The following is a 23,417-nucleotide window of genomic DNA, read 5'->3' as shown; positions in this document are numbered from 1 at the left end:
TCAGGTCATGATCTCGGGGTCCTGGTATCGAGCCCCGCATCAGGCTCTCTGCTCAGCAGGAGCCTGCTTCCTCCTCTCTCTCTCTGCCTGCCTCTCTGCCTACTTGTGATCTCTCTCTGTCAAATAAATAAATAAAATCTTTAAAAAAAAAAAAAAAAAGACATGAACAGACAGACACCTCACAAAGGAAGTTATAAAATGACCAATAAGGACATTAAAAGTGTTCCACATTATTAGCAAACTTGGAAATGCAAATTATAGCCATAATGAAATACTCTTCTACACCCACTAGAATGGCTAAAATTTTGAAAACTGAAAAAACAAATATTGGTGAAAATGTGGAATTTGTTTGTGCTGCTTTGGGGAATGAAAAAGAATGTAGCTACTTCAGAAAGTATGTCGACCATTCCTTACATAGTTAAAAATACTCCCAACTTTATGACCCAGCAATTCTACTCCCAGATATTCACCAACATAAGTGCAACATACGTTGGCTAAAAAGAAAAAAAAGAATGTTCATGAAAGCTTTATTCAAAACAACACACACACACACACACACACACACGCACACACACACGAGAGGAGAACAGAAAAACTGGAAATTTATATAGCAGAATACCAGTCAGCAATAAAAAGCAAGGGGCTACTCTGCTTTATATGCAAGAAATGGATACATTTCAAAAACAATATGCTATGTAAGAGAAGACAGACACACAGACACAAAATACACATCTGCTCCATTTATATGAGACTTAAAAATAGGCAAAACTAATCTAGGTGAAAAAAAAGGGAGAAAGGGTCCCTGGAATGGGAAGTTAGATGAACTGGGAAGGGGCATGTGGGAGAGTTCTCAGGATAGATAAATTATATCTTAATAAGTGTGTGGGTTATACAGGGGTTTGTATTGTCGAAATCCCCTGAACTATATAACACTTAATGTCTGCATTTCACAAGATGTAAAATAGATATCATTTTTAAAAATCAGAAGAAAAAAATAATAATTTATTGTAAAAAATCATATGGTCAGTATCTTTTTGGAAAGTAAAAATGATTATCAGGTTAAGAATGTAGGCTTTCAGGTGATTTTTTAAAAAATTTTTGCTTCTTCTATCTACTCGGCGATAACTGAGTACCTACTATGCATCTGTCATTATCCTAGGCATTTTGAACACATCAGTGAGCAAAACAGACATCAATGTCTGTTTCAATCAATCTATAAGAGTAGGGAAGAAGACAGAAAATCAGGAAAACTGTAATAAGTAAGTAAGCGGTATAGTGCTTAAAAAGCCGAGAAGTTCTATCTCCCTCCTGATCCCATCTAACCTTAAAGGACTCTTAATCTCACAAAACTAAACTGAGGGTTGCCGGGGGGAGGAGGGTAGGGAGAGGGTGGTGGGGTTATGGACACTGGGGAAGGTATGTGCTACGGTGAGTGCTGTGAAGTGTGTAAACCTGGTGATTCACAGACCTGTACCCCTGGGGCTAATAATACATTGTATGTTAATAATAAAAAATAAATGAATAAATAAGATGAATTGGAAAAAAACTGAGAAGTTCTATGTTGCCATATTGTGCTCTAGCTGTATGACATGAGGTTTTAAAAAGTTATGGATATACTTATATTCACTAATTAGTAGTTTAGTCCTTAGTCATTGACTGATAGTGCATTAGAAGCATTCCAGAAATAGGGGTGTGTGTGTGTGTGCATGTGCATGCTGGTTTATCGTCATTGCTGTATTCCTCAAGCTTTTGTAGTATTTAATGCCTGAATAAACATATATCAAAATGTCACTTGGGGTGGGTGAAAAGGTTGGTTTCAAGGACATGGTGTTCGATGCTAATCGCATCTCATGTGCTACTGAGTCACAGTCACATTGAGTTATCAAGTCAAAGAGCAGCCCTTTTTGTCTTCTGTATAAAAGACAAGCTGCTCAGATGTTACAGAATTCAGACGCCCAAGTCATTAACTGTGGTTGTACATAAAAGATGCAACACTGATAATTCAAAACAGACAAGAAGAATGTGCTCTAGAAATAATTCTTCTACAAGTCATAATATCTGGCACAAAACATAAATAAAGCCCTACTTTTCTCCTTCAGTGCCCTGCTGTGAAGGAATCACTGAGCCAACTTGTTATCTGCCAGTAACAGCGAGTTTCGGGAAGGCCTTCAGCTATGGAGAGACTCTGTATTTTTTTTAACAAGACATAGACAGAGAATACAAGAAATCCCCCAAGAAAAAGCAATAGCACCAACAATTCAAAAGGCTCTGAAATGAAATTAGCCAACATTCTGTCATATGAAGCCCTGTGTTGTTTTTTTATAGCTAAAAACAAACTCGGAATAAAGTGTTTTTAATGTCTGTTCTTATTTGTAGTTCTTAATGACGTATCTTGGAAAAATCCATCTCTAATCAAGCTCTATAGAAGTACTAATGGACTTCCAATCCTAAATCTGTACAGTATTAGATCATTCTTTTATGATTACGTGTTTATTTGCCAGCTTATGCTTCCCTGTCTCTTTAGCTGTACATATGTGATTCTGCTCACATGGAAGGCTCGCTGAAATGCTACCCACATTTCTAGTTCCCATTCAAATCCCCTTCCTGGGTGAAGTCTCCCTCAACCAACAAAACGAGAGGTTTCCCCACCCCTTCAGCTCTCCCAGCTGATCTTAAGTCCCATTTATCTGGTCTAGAATTATACCAGCTCATTTCCTGACTACAATGAACCCTCTTGGAGGCATAGCCCAGTTAGTTGAAGAAGTGTAGGTTCCACACAGATCCCAGTTTAAACTCAGACTGCACTCTCAAAATTCTCAAAATTGAATTGCAAATTTTGTTATTAGTGCTATTAGGAATAATGATCCTTGGCCAGCCCATAAAAGCTCATCTAATCCATATAATACTTGAGGTAGAGTACTCATAGCACCCTTCGCAAAATAATTTTCCTGAGAACGTGTATTTTCTCAGAAAAAAAGTATTTTATGTGATTCTGTTCTACTTACACACTGCCAACATGAGTTGATCAAAAATGTTTAGGTGACCAAAAAATGTTTAAATGGTTGTTGGTGATGAAAGACCCTATTAAATCTCATTAATTGGTATACGTCTTCCTAAGGAATCCACGAGAATGATCCTCCCCTAGGGTTCCCAAGTCTCTACTCAGCAGCTTCTGTGAAACCCCATATGAATTTCAAATGCTGCATGTTTTCCATCACTTGAGAAAACATCTGGCAGGGTGCGGTAAGGAAGCTGGGTATTGACCAAATGCTGGAACCATCTTACCTCATCGTCCTAGATACTTCTATTAAAGGGACTTGGGTTTGTTTTAAGCTATTAATTCGACTCAACATGCTGCGTTCATTTGGGCTGGATTCATAAAGCCACAAAAGTTTTAATAAGATAATGTTATAAGGCCCTTATAGCATCTTCTCTCATACCGTCATTTACAAAAGCATTCCTGAGCAAAGGCATTTAAAGATAAAGAAGAGGTACGCCTGGGTGGTTCAGTTAGTTAAGCATTTGACTCTTGATTTCAGCTCAGGTCATGAGCTCAGCATTGTAAGACAGAGCCCCGTGTCAGGCTCCGCTTGGGCACGGAGCTTGCTTGAGATTCTCTCTCCATCACCCTCTGCCCCTCCCCTTTCCTTCTTTTTTTAATAAAAGGGGGGGGTAAAGCAGAAGGAAGCTATCTGGTTCATATATGGGTGGCTTCAATCTGAAAAATAGTCAATAAAAATATGGAAATAACAAAGAGTTTGAAATGAAGGAGATTATAAAAATTAAGCTAGTTTTCTGCTCATTTCCTTTCCCTTCTATTCCTTTTAGATGAGCCTAGATTTTTCCTTAGTAATCAATGCAATCTGCGAAAACACAATCTTTCTCTGAAAGCCCAGTTCTGAGGCAGACATTAAGAGTTTCTCTTACCTCTTAGTTCCCCCATATCCAGAGTTGTCCCAAGTTGTTCTAATAAAGCAACTCTTGCTGCATTCTTTTTGTGTTTCTTGCCGTCGTAATGTTGCTGGGCCATGAGAGGATTGTTAAACCAGGCTGCACAGAGCCCACAGTATCTGTCCGAATCTCTTCTTTGATAGGGGGATGCGACCACAGGAGCAGTGTCCACCCGTGGAGGTTTAAGTGAGTTCAGGGGTGTTGCTGTGAAGAAAAACAACCAGAGAGAACCACAGGACAGGTTAGCCCATTACTACTAAGTATACTCAGTCTATTACTAAGGATACTTCTCTTCAATATCTGATGATGGAAGAGTCTCAAGTTCATTCTAGAGCTCGAAATCCAGAGCTTACTGAAAGCAGGAAAATGATCTTTGTCAGCCTTCATTTCTGAAGCTGGGATACCACTGAAAATTCCTGATTTATTGAGATCAGATTTCTCACGTTGTTATGCTTAAATCTGATAGTTTAGGGGACCATCCATTAGGAAAAAAAGAAAGATTTTCAAAAATAAACTCTTGGAGGGAAGAGAGGGATCCATCAATCAAATTGTAGCCAAAGCTTGAAGTAAACATTGAGCACTAACGGCTTGAAAGATTCAGAATGAATGAATGAGACATTTGTGTGTTATAACTGGAAATAACCAATAAATAAAGGATTTGCCCAAGTGATAGAAGAAGATCTTTCATGTATAAGAATTGTACCAGTCGACAAAATCATGCTAATTTTATTGTCAGTTTCCTCTGTTTACTGTGATAGGTTATTTTCAACTCATACCTGCTAAAATTGATGTTGAAAGTACAATATTGTTTTAAAAGACCAAAAGACAAACAGTGTAGAACAGATGTTGCTTATCTAAACTGAAAAGGCATAATAACACTATTTTAAGATTGCTCAGCCCCAGCTATTAATTTAACACATTCCATTGTGAGCTTTCAGTTATTTTTGGCCCAGAAGCAAAAAAGAACCTAACTCGAAGGAGTTTACTAACAGAAAGTAAAAATAACTTCCTTCTGCATTACGAGATACAATTTGCTTTCATCCTCACAGTAACTACGACTTGCATTACTGTTCTATATCTCACACGATGGACTTCCGAGATGCCAAATCATTCCCTGGATGATGACATATCTAGTTATGGTAAAGGCAGGAGGACTCCAAACCAAATCCTTAACTTACAAGGCCCGTGTTCCTTATAATACCTCTCAAGACTCTTTTTATACTTCTTAATAAGCAATTTTATAATAAGCAAATTTATCTATTTTTCTAGACCTCGTCATCTTTGTTCCACATAGGATTTAATTTTGGAAAAAGGTTCTAATCCAAATATTTTACAAAAGAAAAAGCAATTTAAATTCTCATATGGCCCATTAGTCATAATGCAATATAGCAGTACTTTCTGCTATGTAGGAGTGCAGTTGGCAAACCATGAATATTAGGGTCATTCCAAGGAAAAGCCAAAATCTGGAACCTCAATAACAAGTAAACACTTAATCAACTCCCCAAGCTTTCAAATCAGTTTAACGTGGGCTTTTTTTGTTCTCAGATTAAATAACATATATATAAATAAATGCTTGCTAAATAATATTTTGGGTCAAGAAATGACTAGTTTTGTGGCAATACCTTGAAAAAGTATTTTCTTCTCTCTCCAGAGATTTTATCAGATAGAGAAGTTTTAGCTACCTTAGATGAAACTAAATGATATTATTTCTATTGGGACTTAAAGAAACGGTACGGTCTCTTAAAAGCCTCATTGCCAGATTCAGTCATATATCACCATGTGAAAATAAAGCCCCAAAGTGGGTCACACCACCCTAGCAGCCACCCAGTATCATCTGTTATAACTTAGAAATGCTAATAAAAGCTACACAGTTGACCTGTATGTAAAAGGACTTCTACCCACTTTTCTGGAGAAAATTGAATCTTACTTCCAAAGTTTCCTGCAGCCTTATCAATTTTTGAGGATTTATACCTATCTATTGTTTTTTTTATGGCGGTGGAAAACATATCAAATGCCTGCCATAAGAATGAATGTTGCCTCTTGAAGCATAACTTCCTTTTCTCTAATCTGGGCCCTAACAAAACATCTGAGTCAATTTTGTCTATTGATATCTTACACACCACTTTTGGCAGGGAGGATGCACAACAGAATATCCATCAAATAAGATAATCTTATCTTTCACACTAGGTTCATGATGTATCTGTATTATAGCTTCTTCTTAATACAGCTCCAAAGTTTAATTTTTCTTAAGCTCCTATTTCCAACAGTCACCAATCTCATTAACCAAATCTCAATAACGGAACCAATCTCAATAAAAACCAAACCTGGTTTTTATTTCCTAAAAAGGCCAACAAAGGCAGCAATGTGAGGGAGTGGAAACCACCTTGACTCCGTCAGAAATCAAGGTTGGGGACACCTGGGTGGTTCAGTGGGTTAAGCCTCTGCCTTCAGCTCAGGTCATGATCTCAGGGTCCTGGGACTGAGCCCCGCATCGGGCTCTCTGCTCAGCAGGGAGCCTGCTTCCCCACCTGCCCCTTCTTGCTTCTCTGCCTACTTGTGATCTCTGTCTGTTAAATAAATAAATAAAACCTTTAAAAAAAAAAAAAAAGAAATCAAGGTTGGGTTGGACTCCATCAACCACTGAGCTGTGTGACCTTTGGCAAATCTCTGATGTCTCTGGTTTCCACAAGGTTAAAATTCAGTGTCACCATTTCTTTAAAGCACATAGTGTGGGGTTGGAACAAATTATAGAAACTCTCTCTCTCTCACTCTCTCTCTCTTTTACGGCTTTGACTGGATGCCAAATTGTAAGGTTATATAGGAAGAGAGCAATTTCCAGAAAATAATGCTAAATCTGTGTGTAAGCCTGGATCATAACCTGGTAGTTCTTTGGCAAAAGTATATTATTCTAATAAAATGAATACAAAGTAGGGCAAACATTATTGTTTGGTTTGAAAACACATCTTGGACAAAGCAGTTTAACTGATGTATGGTTCATTATTATTTAAATTCCATGGTTTATGTTTTTATTTTCATTGAAAAAAATGTAGTTAAGTATTGACTTTACCTCCTCTCTGTACAACTTAAAACCAAGAGTTCATTCATCAGAACCAGTAGTTTTCAACCTTGGGGAAACATTAGACTCAGGAGGAACTTTAAAAATCTCCATGTCCAGACTATCCCCAGGCCAATTCTGTTCAATTACATTAGATTCTTGGGGTAGGAGCATCAGGATGCTTTAATGCCCTCCTCCCACACCACCCGGTCCATGTTTCCAAAATACAGCCAATGTTGAGAAGCTCTGACACAAATATTGCCAGCTTTGTTTGAATATGACTATACAATAGTCTTCCTAGATCTTCACATAAAAGAAAGTTACATACTACATCCTACAGCAACAGAGCCAGTTATTTTGTAGGCAATAATAGAAATGCCACATCTTTATCTGTGGAACAGAAGGAAATAATAATCACTTGGCATTTTTTAAAACCCTGATCAATTTCTCCATATCTCCAAGATATCAAGGTTTCTCCAAAATAGCAGCTAATGTTCTATATTAATATTATAAAAGTTAAGTAACAATTCTGATCCCTGGTCCCAAGCAGAAAGTCATACACACATTGAAGTGCTAAAGCACTGTACTGCCTACCCTTGACCGGTACCATGCCCAGCCTGGTCTACCATCCCTCTCCCCCCAGCTAAACACCTGCCCTGCAGGGTGCTGTTCAGTCCCATCTGCTCTGGGAGGCCTTGACAACCCAAACAAGAAGTAGTTCTCCCTCCTCCAAACTCAAAGCACTTTACTAACTGCACAATTCATTTGACATTTCTTAAGCAGCGCCTTGTAATCTTGGTTGCCTACACCCCTGTGTGTGTGCGTATGTGTGCATGTATAACGGAAATTAGATCATAATACTTACACTTCAATACTTGATATTCTGGTGTGTGCTGCCCTCTCTAATACATGTTCATAATCCCTTGTTTCAATGTAGAAAAAAATAAAAAACTGCTAAAATTCAAATTTTTCTTCATGATTCACTTTTTATTAAAACCTGACCTGAATTCAGAAGAGGCTATATATAGTCTTTATAGAAATATATATATATATGTGTGTGTGTGTGTGTATATAAAATATATCTTACATAAATACCATATATATTTATATATAATTAAATATGAATATAAATTTATAAATTAAATAAAAATAAGGAAATAAAATGTGAATAAAATATATGATATATAATATGATATATAATCACTTAATGTAAACACACATAAATTTTGCAATAGAATTTACTGATGTCTCTAAACATGCAGTGCTGTCTTAGATCTGTTGAAACATAATATATGGTATCTGTACCTAGTTACATATCTAAAATCCTAAAATTTCTGATTCTCAACACACATTCAGCGCCCAGTATTTTGATCAGAAGATCATGGATCTGGAGCCAATTCAGAGTAACTAAAATAAGCCCAAGTTGTTCTAATACTCGAGACAATAGAAACAAGTCAGTCCCTAAAACTTGATTTCTAAGAATCACCTGACATGGGATCATTTTCACTATCCCTTTTATGTCTTGCATGGTTGTCAAGAAGCAAGTTCTCAACTGTTTGCTAAGTTGTCCTGAGTAATAGTTTAAAATAATATGCATCTCTGTCCTATATTTGTTTCTTTCTGGTAGAATAACCTCAGTTGATCTAAGGACAAAAATACTTTCAGTGCACCCGGTGTGTGCCTCTCTCAGAACACTTCCTCACTCTGGAACGTAACACTGTGTACAACCAGACTCTCCATGACTCAGCACGTTGCATGACGTCACTCACATAATGTATATATCCCATGCCTTTCTAAATGAATGGATGGATGGATGCTCTTTGCAACAGAAGTAAATAAAGACTGGCCACCCAGAGTTTTCTTGTTTCTTCTAAATTGTGTCATTCAGGGCTTGAGTACTAGTCAATATAAACACAAATACCAGCAACCCAGGGACCAGATTCTGGGTAGAGGTATGTGTGGTGGAGGGGATGAAGACTAAACTGTGGAAAGGTGACACATCAAAATGTAGACACTCATCCCAGTCTCCCTGTCTGTGAATTCAACTGGATATACCGAAAGTCAGTGTTATCTCAAACTTCTTTTTGCTCGGGCAGCCTGTTTCGAGGCATTTTTTAGACAGTTCAAAATGCACATCATTCTGGAAATTCTACTTTCAAACAGGAAGCTATTCGCTCTGTTCGTTTAGCATAGCATCTAAACTCCTCACTCCAAGCTTCTGGCTCAGTACCAACCATCCCTGTTTGCCTGGAATCGAGAAGGTTAGCAAGACATGGGAATTTCAGTGCTAAAACAGGGAGAATCCGAGGCAAACTGGAATGAGTTGGCCATCCTACATTCTGGGGTCACATCTGATTATCACAGTGGAGAAAGGGATTAGTAAAAATTTTGGAAATAACTGCCTGGGACACTAGAGCAGGTCTTCTTTCAATAAACCAGACAGGATCTAGCAATAGATCTCAAAGCTTTACTGGTCAGATCACCACCTGGATGTCCTTAGCCAGAGAAGGGGATAACACAGTCAGCAGGCAATAGTATTCTCACCTGCCTGTCTGCCCTCTGGACCATGGCCTCAGAGTGCCTTTCAACCCCCAAACGTGCAACTTCCACGGACATCCCCTACTCCCCCACCCCAATCTCTCCTCTCCCTCCTCCCTTGTCCTTTTCTTTCTTCCCCTTCCACTCATTCCTGATGTTTTTTTGGCTTTAGGATTACAAAAAATTAGTCCATCTCACAAAGGACTTACCGAAATAGTTCTAGGAATTTACTTCTTTTAAAGTATGTGGCTTTCTCACCTAAGACGTTCTTATCCGTAATACTTAATTCTTCAAGTTTGTATGATACTGTACAATTTATTCCATTCTGTCTGTTCCGTGTATTTTCTTCTTTACATTGTCCCCAAACCCCGTTTGACCGACGAGGCAGCTTGAAGCTCAGGGAGAGAAGTCAAGGGTCACAGGGCCCCATAATTAATAAACAGTAAAGACAATGGCAAAAGATCAGATCTTTTGATACAAAGACCAAGCACCATATTTTAATGCCAACTAGTTTCTTGTAATGCGGAGGAAGTGATAGGCCAAATAAACAAAAAGATTAACTATAGAGTCAGAACACATTTCCCAGGCTTCAACATCTGTTCTCAGTGGGGATTATTTGGAAATATGCATTTTCTCTAAAACAATTTATCCAATTTCCAGTCCCTAATGATTAACAGCCTTTCATTTTTCTCTTTTTTCCTACCCTAAATCAAATTAATGACAGTAGGAATCCTTTAGCAAGTATCACTGTTTTGTTTTGTTTTGTTTTGTTTTGTTTTGTTTTGTTTCCAAATGCTGTTGACAACTAAATTTGACTGGGCCATTCAACACTTGGATGAGGAGACAGCTGTCAGTGTGGATGGACAGCTCAGTCTTCCAGGCTCTTCTGTAGCTAAATGCCTCAACTTGATGTAAACTGAAAAGTCAAGGCTCAAAATGTACATTTTCTTTGTATCTTTAGCAGAGGACAGGGCCTCTTGTATAAATGAAAAATGCTCTACAAACATGTGATAGATAAAGGAAGAAAAGGACTAGTACATTTTAGTTAATATCAACTTCATGGATTTTCATGTTTTCATAAATGGCCTATGATAGCTACATTTTAAATCTTGAATGATTTCTTTAGACTTCACAGGGTTAAAAACAAGTTAGATGATCATATGTGGATATAAATGAAGTAAATTATGGGCATCTATACCCTGAAACACCATAAAGCAATTGAAAACACATTTTAGAAAAGAAAAAAAAAAACCATATTCAGTGATCTGCAGAAATGCTCAGGATATAATGTAAACTAAACTGTGTTTATATGTACAGTGCAAACCTAATTACTTATTATTAGATTATACACACCCACCTATTTAAACTACATAAAGACCAGAAGGCTACAAATCAAACTCAGCAAAAGTTACTTCGTAGTTGTGGATTATGGTGATTTGTTTTTTACTAGAGGATATACACTCCTTGATGCAGAGGGAAAACATTTTTATTTTACAACTTACCTATAGGCCACATTTCATACTAACTTGTTTTGGAGCAAAGTGAAGAAAACACTGCTTAAGGGACGTGTGACGCCACAACTAGGTCTTAAATTAAATCGCAGAAGATTTTACTTGCAGTGATTTATTTATTAATTTATTGTTGATTTGGGAGAAAATGGGCTGGGAGAAAACTGGGTCTGTCAGAATATGATGTAAACACTCAGCTTCTCCTATTTCTCCAAAAGATAACAGGGGAAAGCTGTTTTCCCATTGTATGGCAGACCCCAAAATCACTCTCGTTATTTAGATAAAATGAAGTAACACTCTTCCTTCTCATATGTTTGGAAGTGAGTTCCAGTATCCAAGACTGCAAAATAGAAAAACCCATGTGCTATCTCTTTTTATGCCGTGAAGGAAATTAAAGAACCCTGTAAAATATTTCATGTTCCAAAATACATGCCATTAAACACTTCCTGAGAACAAACAAAGGCAAGGATGACTTAACAGAACCATCTTTCCAATTCAATTTTGTATCAAAACTCTAATTATAATCAGCCTATTAACAGGAACTGCTTCCTCACCCACACTACATTCATATATCATCAGTCTTCATTAATATAGTATTCATAGATCATTGATTTTCATTAATATAGAATAATTCCCTCTAGTTTCAGTCACTGATTAGGTTCTAAATATCTTAAGTATGCCTGTTTCCTGCAGAATCCTGATCTTTGAAAATGAGCCATTAAACAGAACTTTAGAGGAGACGAAAGTCCTTTTATAATTTTCTCATGTTGTTTGACCAAAGAATCCTAAATCTGCAATACTCTGTGTTCTTCCATGGGGTAAAAATAGAGGATATAGAATGTAGGTTTCATGACGACAAGAGCTTGATCTATTTTGTCCTCTGATGTATCCCAGGTCTCTAGAACCAAGCCTGGCACACAGTTAAATAAACCCTTGTTGAATGAGGGAACAGTTGATTCACCATAAAGCTATCTGTGTAAGAGAAGGAATTCTGCTTTAGGAAATTCTGCTAGTAGGAAGGCATCCTCTCCGTCCAGACTGATCTTCAAAACACCTGCTGCATTATGTGTATAATGCATTCATGGTGTTTGGTCTTCAAACACTACTCAGTTAAGGTGTTTTACTCCCTCTGAGTTCAGACTCAAAATCTTTAGTTATGGCCACAGTTTCTGAACTCCGTACAGAGGTACCCTGGGATGATGCAGTGAACATACAGGGGAACCATAAGATTATTTAAAATTCTGAGAAAAGCATAGAAACATCCATTAGAGACCAAAGGAGCCATTATCTTGAGGAACTTCAAGGTTTCGACATTAGATGCTACAGTCCTTTGAATGAGTTCACATTCTTGTAACCCTGGATACCTGGAGGCTGCTGCCTACCTCCAATCCATCCAGCCAACCAGGGAGGAACAGGAAACAAAGGTAACAATGTCTAATCTAATGCAAAGATTTGAGAAGTTATGCACTGTCCAACAGGCAAACGCATCCATTAGCAAACGTGGTTATTTAAGGATGAAATACAAATATTAACTTTCCCTTCAGTACGTGCTGGCTGAGTTATTAGGACATAAATACTTATTAAGTTGTTTGGACACTAAGAGTTATGACATTACCCTAGTATATTTGCTTATTGCTTGAGCCAGAATCAATGGCCTGCTAATTGGGAGCTGCTAGAAATGCCTCTCCTCATGAACCTCAGATAAGAGGCAGAGTCCCAGAGGGAAGGGTGGGTTTCCCTGGCAGGGATTCCTTGATTCACTGGCACCCCCATGTCCAAGCCAGCAGATGCTATCCTTGGAGGGAGGAGCTGGAGGGCATCACCCAGATCAGACAGTGTTGGCAGAGTGCGGGAGGAGCGGTGAGCTGAAACCTGAGGACTGGTACCAGCTTTTATTCTTTCCTTCTGCTGCCATCATCCCTCATTTCACTTAATCTATACCCCATGCTCACGGAGGGGAATGATTTACTTATCCAACAGCATCAGCTATTCAATGAGAGAGCCAACTTCCTGGATCATTTCTTATACCCTATGAATATTTATGGAGGATTCAAAGATGAAAAAAGCAAGCAGCTCCAGAAGTACAGCAGAGATAAAGTACAGGCTAAGTTCAGAAGTAGACAGCGAGAGAGGGTGGCCCTTTGGACTGAGCTGAAGGAAGCTGAAACCTTAGAAGTCATTTTAGAGACTTTAGTACTGATACCATTCCCTGATGAGAATGTGTGTATCTCTACTTCACTCTCAGCTGGCACGCGCTCCTAATCAGTTTTCCCTACTCAGACTGAGTGTTGAATGACCTTCTTCAGCCTATATCCTTAAAAGTTGCATTGTCCTTAATAACCCACAGTCTGCAGGGTACCAAAACTGCCTCTACTTCATATTTAAAACTAAATGAATGTGTTTATTAGCTATGCATATCTTTTGTGTGTATTTATTTGGATTTAATCTAGAAATAAAGTACTTTTTATTAAGTGCCACTTGGAAACTGCTAAATCTGAAGGTTCAATGCTATTCTGAGTTAGCTCTATAAAACCACGAAGCAATTCTAGAACTTCTGGAGGTCTTCTAAGACAGATGGAGCTACTATGCTCCATCATGTTAGGTACTCCCAACACTTGGATCAGGAGAATCCAGGGTGTCAAATGCCGAGGTCCTCCAATCCCTACAAGTTTAAGAAGGTCCTCCAATCCCTACAAGTCTAAAGACCATTTCCATATACCACTGCTTCTCATATAAAGCAATGAAGTTGGTGGGCAGAGGATGATGGCAAAAAAAGAAAAGGTTTTAAGCTAGATAAGATTTTACAAATCGATGTTAGAAAATCATTAGGTTAATTTAGTTCCTGGGGGAACAGAGGCCAACCCAGAGCCTGAATTATTTAGATGTATCATCCATAATTGTTCATTTAACTATGGCTTGACCACAAAATGCGTACTTCATTGTTGCCATGCAGACACAGCCAAAAAGAAGTGTGCATGAGAGAGAATATAAATGATTTCTGTTGGAGAATTTTTAGGACAAGGGTGTCATTAACAGCTAATGAAGGTGAGGCTGCTTAAAATTTGCAACTGCAAGTGTGCTCCACAGACCACAACATCACCTGGCAGTTTCATGGAGATGAAAATCTTAGGGCCCACCCTGGGCCATTAGATAAGAATGGACATTTAGGAGAGTTTCCAGTGACTGGTATGCAAATTAAATTTGGAAAGCCCTGGATTAGAATCAGCAGTTCTCAGTCCCTGTAAGGGTTATAACCATCTGGTAGGCATTGAATGCTTACAGACTCTAGGTCCCACCTCAGGCCAATTAAATCAGAACCCCTGGGGGTGGAGCTGAGTTAAACCAGCCTCTTACGCTTTTCAGGTGCTTCTACTGTGCAGCCAAGGTTAGAAAGGATCACCCCGGACAGACAGCACCTGACACGGACCTCACTTTACCTCAATCTTACGAAGCATCTGTATTTTTATGTTTCATTCATTCAACTCCACGTATGGGCACCATATTCCACATTAGCATACAACACTTGTCCTCATGCAGCTTGAAATCTAGAATGAAAATACTATTTTTTTTTTCCCAATGGAAATACGTTTAACAGAACAATTTTATTAAGTTGCATTAATTCTACAGAAGCCTATTCACAAAATCGTAAGAGGCAACAGATAGAGAGAAAATAATAGCTTTTGAAAAAAAAAATCAAACTAGATTTAACTCAGGATAGGGGGATTTTCTGCAGCCAAACTATTTCCTAAAATAAAATGGGGCTAATGGTTCAACCCGTTATCTCTGTTGTGCCTGCTTGATAAAAGTTAGTTCCCGGACATCCTGGCTACAGAGAAAATGAAGACCGGAACCAAGATCTCCTAACTCCTGCTTCATGTTCTCCCATGTCCCACACTGACATCGGTTCTGCCAAACGGACACACTGGCTGCCCTCAAAGAGACCAGGAACACAGAGAGCATGAGACAAGGGAGTGTGTGGGAAGACTAAGTCAGAAAATCTCACTCGCTGATCATGAAACGTTCATGTATCTGTTCATAAGGCTGTGGTGACTACAACAATCTAAGATTCTTTCAGAGAGATCCAGGATGGATTGTAGAATACTAGGAAGTAGAGAGAAGAGCCAGAGAGGTGGCTTAAGGAAGAAAGGTGTATGAGTAATAAAGGCTTTGGGATTACTTAGCCAGAAGAGGAGAAGCTGAAGCATTACTTAGTAACACTTGAGACACAGAGAGGATTATAGTATTTAGACTGATGGCCAGCTGTTTTTCCAAAGCTGCTAAAAAGGAAAAACAGACTGAGCCTGAATGGTAGGCCTTTAGAAGACAAGAAGCTTAAAACACGTCTACTGGCCCTGGGGTGGGTAGCTGAGGAAGGTTTGTAGAATAAGAGCATTATTAATACCCAGTGGTGAAAGGGAGAAGATTGAAACCATGCCAGATGATGGGACTTTAGAGTTAATGGAATCTTGCTGGAAACAGATGGGTAAGATGGTCACTCAGGACTCTGTGAATTTCTACAGATAACTCATTCTCCATGCTAGGCACGGGATGAAACAACATTTTTTAAGGCAAAACTTTTGAATATTAAATCATTAAGGTTAGGCATATGTATGGACATCTTTCTTTCTGACTTATTTTGACTAAAAATGATCTCCCCTTTGTGTTAAGGAAGATCAAGTAAAATGTTCACATATATGCCGGAGTTCATTCTTGTCTCCCCCGTCCAGCAAGATATTTGATGTATGGGTTTTACCAACTGAAAATGAAAGGTCCAGGCATTAGGATTTCATCAGCTCTGTTGACTGAGAAGCAAAATGAAGATGATAATCATTAGCACTTTACACTAATCAAGATATAATTACAGCAGGAATTCCTGAGTACACCTTTAACTCCAGGCTCCTGCTTCTCAGTCATGAAATTCCAACACGTGCTGTAGAGCAGCAATCATGCATACAAATGACTGAGGACTCTCCCAGAGACGTCCCTATCTCTCAGCTCCGAGGTCTGCACTCAGAACTCCCAGACCACATCTTTAGCCAGTATCACCAACAGTAAGAATGGCTGCAACTCATGGTACCTCGAAGTGGTCAAAATCCTCTTGAAAACCCACGTGGGTTCGTAATGACAGCAATAGGACTCAATAAAGTGTACATCCATCAGACAATTAGCAGGAAATCCTGCCCAAGAGAAGCAGTTTCTCTGAAGGCTGAGAGTAAAGTAAGAAAACAGAAAATTCCATCTTTTCTAGCCTTCAGATAGACAAACTGGGTTGGTATCTATGTCACAAGACAATTCATACAACAAAATAACCTACTGAGAAATTAAATAATTGTCTTGTTTCCCAATAGACTCACTTCATAATAATGAAAGGTGTTTTCCATTGTCTTCTGAAATGGGGGCTAAGTCTTGAAGTTTGGCTTTCCCCACCCCCAGGACAGAAGGAACAAATGCACTTATTCTGGGCTGTCTGGAAGAGCAAAGGGATCAGACTGGCAAAGAAGGGTGTGCTTTCTGCTATCAGGAAAGGGATTGTCTTTCCTGGGTAGGGGACTGGGTAAAAAGAGAGTTGCAAGTACGGGTAGAGACCTGGGCATCTTAAAAGCAGTGTCTAGGGGTGCCTGAGTGCCTCAGTCATTAAGCATCTGCCTTCAGCTCAGCTCATGATCCCAGGGTCCTGGGATCGAGCCCTGTATCAGGCTCCCTGCTCAGCGGGAAGCTTGCTTCGCCCTCTGCCCCCCCCCCCCGCTTCTGTTCCCTCTCTCGCTGTGTCTCTCTCTGTCAAACAAAGAAATAAAATCTTTAAAAAAAAATTATGTCTAAGGCAGCAGGACATTCACCAGAAATGTATATAATGGAGGCTTGGCCTTCTTTTCCATAGCCTCACTTGGCACAAAGGGGATGAAACAATCAGTGAAGTCTCTAACCGGAAGGAATATGCACCCTGAGAGGGAGACAGATAAGTTGAGATCCACTTCTGAGGAAGCCTTGGGGCTTCACCCATAGCCTGTGGACCAACCCACAACAGCATCCTGGGTGATGATAAAGTAGCCAGAGCTCACAGGCTGGGAGAGTTCTTTGAGGGTGCCCTTAGACCTCTAGGCCCTTGTGTGGCCCTAATGAGGGAAGAAAGGGTACTCCAAAGGATGACCGAGACTATTCTTCTAAACCATCTTCAGGGCTAGAGAACAGGAGTAATCTCCACTGATTTTTGAAATACAAAGAAATATAATATTTATTGTACTTAAGTGCTAACCACTAATTCATACTTATTGTATGTGATCATTAAAGAAACCAACCCACGTGTATACAAGATTTTTGAGGCTTCCATGTAAAATATACAGATATTTCAAAGGATAAGAATACAGTCTGGGACACTACCAGTTATTTTAGGTAGAATGCTTACTTTACAAGTGCCTTCTCAATTTCATAGACTAGACAGTTTTAGGGTTCTTATCTTTAATGGTTGATTTAAGAGTTATTGCCAGAAAATCTCTCACTCAGAGTTTTTTCTGAATAGTAATGCATTCTATGTATGGATTCTATGCCCTCACCACATCTCCTATTGTCAGTTTCAGTGTAAGCACAGGAAACTGACAATTTTATTGTTCTACTCTACTCCTTCATAAAAATGTGTTAAAGAACACTTTCTGGAATAAAGGTATAACCACATCATAAAAGCTGCTGAAATCATCAAGTGTCTTATACCACTATTTGATCATCCAAAAAAGAAAAGTGAGTTTATGCTATTTAAAAGGATTTGTGAAAATCAGCTAGGCAGTAGTCTCATTGTTAAAGTCTTTAATTCCGTTCAATCTTTGATCTTTTGTTTCTCTGGTCATCAAATATAAAATAAAAAAGACAGTAGCCTTGATCTAATCATTGCTCCAAGCCTCTTGTGATCCAGCGTTCAAAAGTAGTGGCCAAAAGAAGTTAGCTCGCCTCACATTGCTAATTTATTTAAACCCCATTCACTGTACGATAGTCAGTGCCCTGATTCATTTGTTTTCTCTTGACATCGTGACACCACGGAAAGATTACTGCAAAACAAAAGTCTCTTTGCCATCAACCCGTTATATCCCCCTGGGCAAACGGCTTTACCTCACTAGGCCTGTTTCCTCATCGGCAAAATGAGATGGTTGAAACAATGATTGGTAGGCACCTTCAAGCTCTGTGATTCTATGAATTTATTATTTGTTGTAGTTGTAAGTCTTAGAAAACCAAAGACATCATCGGAACAAATGCACTGATCTAAAGAGGACATCTTAGAACAGGCCAGCTTTTCTAATTTAAAAGAAAACGCACCGCTATGAAAATCTGCCTGTTTGACAAACTATTGTTTGCGTCTATTAAAACAAGTATCTAGACAGGTTAGGCTGGCAAACCAAATAACCTGATTCAGATATTAGAACTACTGCAGTGTATGAAATCTTATATGCAAATAAGAGGTGCTGATTGAACCTGGAGTGCATATATTATTTAAAATTTGAATTTATGTAACTTACAAACAGATCTAGAATACCCTGATCTTTATTCATTCAACAGAGAACTCAAATAAGCAATTCCGTGTCTGGCATAGAAATTTATGGAAAAGTTCTGAAGCTCTGTCTCTCTCATTTTCAGCAGGAAATAAGGAAGGAAAGAGGAGTAGCAACAAGACTGCAGAAGAGGAGTATGATAAACACACTTACACACAAGACAAGCAGAGTGGACGAGATCATTGCTTATCTGTTGCTTTCCCCACATTGTTCACTGTTCCTACAAATGAGAAATACTTGCTTTAAAGTTTATAAATATATCTTTGTGGTTTTGTTTTCTCCGATCACTTTAGTGAGAGCCTTCAAGTCTGAACTGTGCTGTTCATCTGGTGAGCAACAATCTGTAGATCATTTTTGAAGCATTATTTGTCACCACCTCAAGAGGAAGGAAAGGTCCCGGAATGTACAATCAGAAGCCCTAGGTTGAAGGTCCAGTTATGCTATTTTACTGCATAACATCAGGCAAGTCCCTTTACCCTGTCCTCTTAATTCCCTCACAGGTAGAGAGAACGATACTTCAGACTTCGTGCTTTTTATGAAGAGCAAGTGAAACAATGAATGTGATGTTTCTGATAGAATGTCTTTAACATTATCAGCGATGATTACTTACTTTATTATTAGTTTAGATTCTCCCCCTCAGCTATGGTTTTACCTCACCTTAGGATATTTAAAATGTTATACATCTTTATTCATTTTTGAGTATGAGCAGATTTTTTGGACTGTTTTTTTTGGTGTAATGAATATAACTTTTGATATAGTCAATTCCTGTTATTCCTGGTTAGCTATGTTCCTTACAAAGTCTCCAAAGAACAGTGAATAAGTAAATACCAAACCATGGCTCTTTAGGGGAAATTCGGGCTTAGGTTCCTGTGAGCCTAGGGTCACATTTTGGTCAACTGAACAATACAGAACCTTGTTTTATGTGTGCTTCTGTTTAAAGACACCTTATTTAGTATATACTTTGATTCACTATCATTTAACTCAAAGTCAACAACATATAATTCATGCCTAAACTAAGCTAAGCTAACTGGGTCTTGTATGTAAGTGCTGAACCACTGAATTCTATTCCTGAAACCAATACTGCACTGCATGTTAACTAACTAGAATTTAAATAAAAATCTGAAACATAAAGAAATTAATTAATTAAGCTAAGCTAAATGCACGTGTTTTTTACCATGAGTTCACCTAGGCATAACCACATTGTACAATGGAGTCTGACATCAGAGCCTTTGTTTATACTCTACATTACACGGCATTTCACCTATTTTACCAGGAGAAAAAAAAGTTTCTTTCAATCAAGCAAGCAGAAAAGACAGGCATGACACTTCCTATAAAGCTGGGAAACCACTGCCCTTGATCATTTTATTCACCAGAATGGAAGGGGAGGTGAACCATGAGAGACTATGGACTCTGAAAAACAATCTGAGGGGTTTGAAGTGGCGAGGGGGTGGGAGTTCGGGGTACCAGGTGGTGGGTATTAGAGAGGGCACGGATTGTATGGAGCACTGGGTGTGGTGCAAAAATAATGAATACTGTTATGCTGAAAATAAATAAAAAATAAATTTAAAAAGAGAGAAATTTCAATAACCAGGGTAACTTCATTCAAAAATAAAGCTAAAGGTATTTAAATACCTATCATTATTCTCAATTATGCTTCCAATTCTCACTCACCCAACAAATAATTATTAAATGCCTACTGTGTGCCAGAGAGTGTTCTACATACACTCATCAACAGAGCCATAATGCCGTAATGCCTTCGGAAGTCTCTGCTATCAATCTTGCACTGTTGTTAAGACATACACACATTACGGCAACTTCAACTCTAAAGGGTCAAAATGAAAGAAAGGTTACTGCTAAGTCTGATGCCATTTCCTGTCAAGCCAATGATGTCTGAGAATTACATCAAAGAGAGTGCTCAATATCCATTTCTGCTAAGAATGATAGATGTATTCATAAAAGCTTGTATGTGAAACAGTAACTTTAAGGGACAATGAATCAACCAGGATAGATTAGGCTCTCCTGCAATAACAAACAACCCCAAAGTGTCACAATAAAGGCATCTTTCTTGTTCTTGCAAAGTCTAATGTAGGTTGAATGGCCCTCCTCTGTCTTGTAGCCTGGTCTTAAGGTAATGCATGTTACATCTACACACAATCAATTCAAAGTCTGGGGAGTATAGGAAGCAAATGGATTTTGGATGAGGAACTTGTCTGTCACAAACACAAATTAATTTTCCTGTTAATCCTAAATAGAATACCTAATGATAATATCAGATTATGGATAAACTTAAAATTTCCCTTTGATTAATGGGAGACATACCTGTGATTTACAGCTTTCTTCCCTATGCTTTAGATTTCTACTATGTAATTCATATTCTCTTCAACATAATTTTTTCTCACAAATCAATTTTTTGGTATTTTTAAAAATTTATTTATTTATTTTCAGCATAACAGTATTCATTATTTTTGCACCACACCCAGTGCTCCATGCAATCGGTGCCCTCTCTAATACCCACCACCTGGTTCCCCCAACCTGCCACCCCCCGCCGCTTCAAACCCCTCAGATTGTTTTTCAGAGTCCATAGTCTCTCATGGTCAAAATAAATTTTTTAAAGAATAGCTAAATGATGTCTTCTTTAGAATTTTGAGTCAGAATACAGTCTCCTCCTTATTTCAATGATCTTGTTTGTATGGGTTTATCATGAGAAAGGGGGGGGAAACATGAGCGAGCAAGCATCATCTCAGAGCCTGTCATGTGCTATCAGTGAAAAGAAGTTGGCCAGGTACACGTGCACTCGGTATTTAAGAATGGGACCTCCTTTGGAAACAAGATCTTTGCAGATATAATTAGTTAAGCTGAGATGAGGTCATACTGAATGAGGGCAAGTCTCAAATCTAGTGACTGGTGTCTTTAAAATAAGAGGAAGGACACAGAGACACACAGGGAAGACAGGCATGTGGCAGTGGAAACAGAGATCAGAGTGATAAGGTCAGAATGCCACGGGAAGCCAACAGCCACCAGAAGGCAGGAGGAGGCAAGGAAGGACCCTTCTCTAGAAACTTCAGAGGGAATGTGGCCCTGCCCTCAACTCAGTCTTGGACTTTCAGGCTCCGGAACTATGAGAGAATAAATTTCTGTTATTTTAAGCTACCCAGCTTATGCTAATTTGTTGCAGCAGCCCTGGGAAACTAATATAGATTGGATCATAGATTTCATCAAAGAATTAAAAATCACGAGTTATAAGCATACTAAGATTTTGGCAAAATCTGAGTAATAGTCATCTGCTTAGTCTTCATAAATGTTTTAGAATTTTAGACTTAGTGGAGACATTGGCTATCAGTCAAGTCTTTTTAGCTTCTCTGGAGAACTTTCTTGCTCTTAACAAGGGGAAGGATCCCCCTCATTCTCAGCTCTTGGGGTAACTCCCCAAGGGACATCTCTCAAACATTTTTCGGCCCTCAGTCACTTCTATCTGCTGACCCCTGTCCCGCCTGCTGCCTCCCCCTGCTCCTCAAAGGTTTGTAGAGTCCAGAAAAATGCTCGCATTTTTTAAAAATTTTATTTATTTATTTGACAGAGAGAGAGAGAGAGATCACAAGTAGGCAGAGAGGCAGTCAGAGAGAGAGAGGGGAAGCAGGCTCTCTACTGAGCATAGAGCCCGATGTGGGGCTTGATCCCAGTATGCTGAGATCATGACCTGAGCTGAAGGCAGAGGCTTAACCCACTAAGCCACCCAGGCGCCCCAAATGCTTGCATTTTATGTACAAATCCACACCAGCACCATTCCTTGCTGCTTCTTCCTTGAGATCATTCATTATCAGGATCAGAGGTCAACAAATTTTTCATGTAAAGGACCAAGTAGCAAATATTTCAGGTTTTGTGGAACATGTGGTTCCTGTCACAACTATTCAGCTCTGACACTGTAGCCCAGAACCAGTCTTGATGGAACATAAATGAACATGTATGATTGTTCCAATAAAACTTTATTTATGGACTGAAATATGAATTTCATATTTTCCCAGTGTCACAAAATATTCTTTTGATTTTTTTAAACCATGTACAAACAAAAAACATTTTTGGCTTGCAGATCATACAACAGGCAATAGGTCAGATTTGCTCCTCAGGCCAAAATATGCTGATCCCTAATCTACACCAGTGGTTCTCCACTAGAGTCTGATTTGAAGCATTTGGTTATGTCTAGAGACTTTTTTTTTTATGGTCACAACTAGTGGGACTCTTCTGGAATCTAGTGGGTAGAGGCCAGGGACGATATGAGAAACTGATACCCTTCCCCAACAATCCCCATTGGTTAGACAGCTACTTATTAAGACCTTACTTAACTGGATCTCCTCATAAATTCTTCTCAGAACACTCCAACCACAATTACTTAAACATCTTCAATATCCTATTGTATTTGCAGACCTTCCCAGTGTGTTGGTTATTGTATTTCAGTGTCCGTGTTCCTTCCTACTCCATGGGGAGCCTCCAAAGAGCAAGGGGTATCTCATTCACCTTTGGGCTTCCAGGACTTAGGGTGTTTGCTGAGATGGATTAAGTTAAGAAAATAATGAAATGACACCTCCACATTATGAATTCTCCTCTGGCAAGTACCAGATGAGGGAATTTCAACTTCAATGGAGAAATGACTTCTATCCCTTGGGGTGGACATTTTCTGTCTGAGAATGCCAGCTTTGCTGGGTGAATCGGTCACCAAGAGAGGGCTCCATGCTCGATGCAGTCTGAACTACCTATGGCCAGAGAGTCCGGTGGGACTGGAGCTGGCTGAGCCTCCACTCAGGGAGAAGCTCCACTTAGAGGCAGCTAAGGACA

General features: G+C 38.9%; 1 protein-coding gene across 6 annotated transcripts in view; it reads right to left on the bottom strand.

The window, feature by feature from the left end:
* Window positions 1-23,417, bottom strand: part of ZMAT4 (zinc finger matrin-type 4) — a 388,221-nt gene that overhangs the window by 158,421 nt on the left and 206,383 nt on the right. For all 6 annotated transcript variants that reach the window (XM_032329176.1, XM_032329175.1, XM_032329171.1 and 3 more), the window contains exon 5: window positions 3,928-4,155. In XM_032329176.1, the coding sequence (XP_032185067.1) occupies window positions 3,928-4,155 (228 nt within the window). The remainder of the gene's footprint in view (window positions 1-3,927; window positions 4,156-23,417) is intronic.

The sequence above is a fragment of the Mustela erminea genome, chromosome 21 (assembly GCF_009829155.1).
Source record: "Mustela erminea isolate mMusErm1 chromosome 21, mMusErm1.Pri, whole genome shotgun sequence".
NCBI lineage: Eukaryota > Metazoa > Chordata > Mammalia > Carnivora > Mustelidae > Mustela > Mustela erminea.
This window is presented reverse-complemented; position numbering and strand designations above follow the sequence as displayed.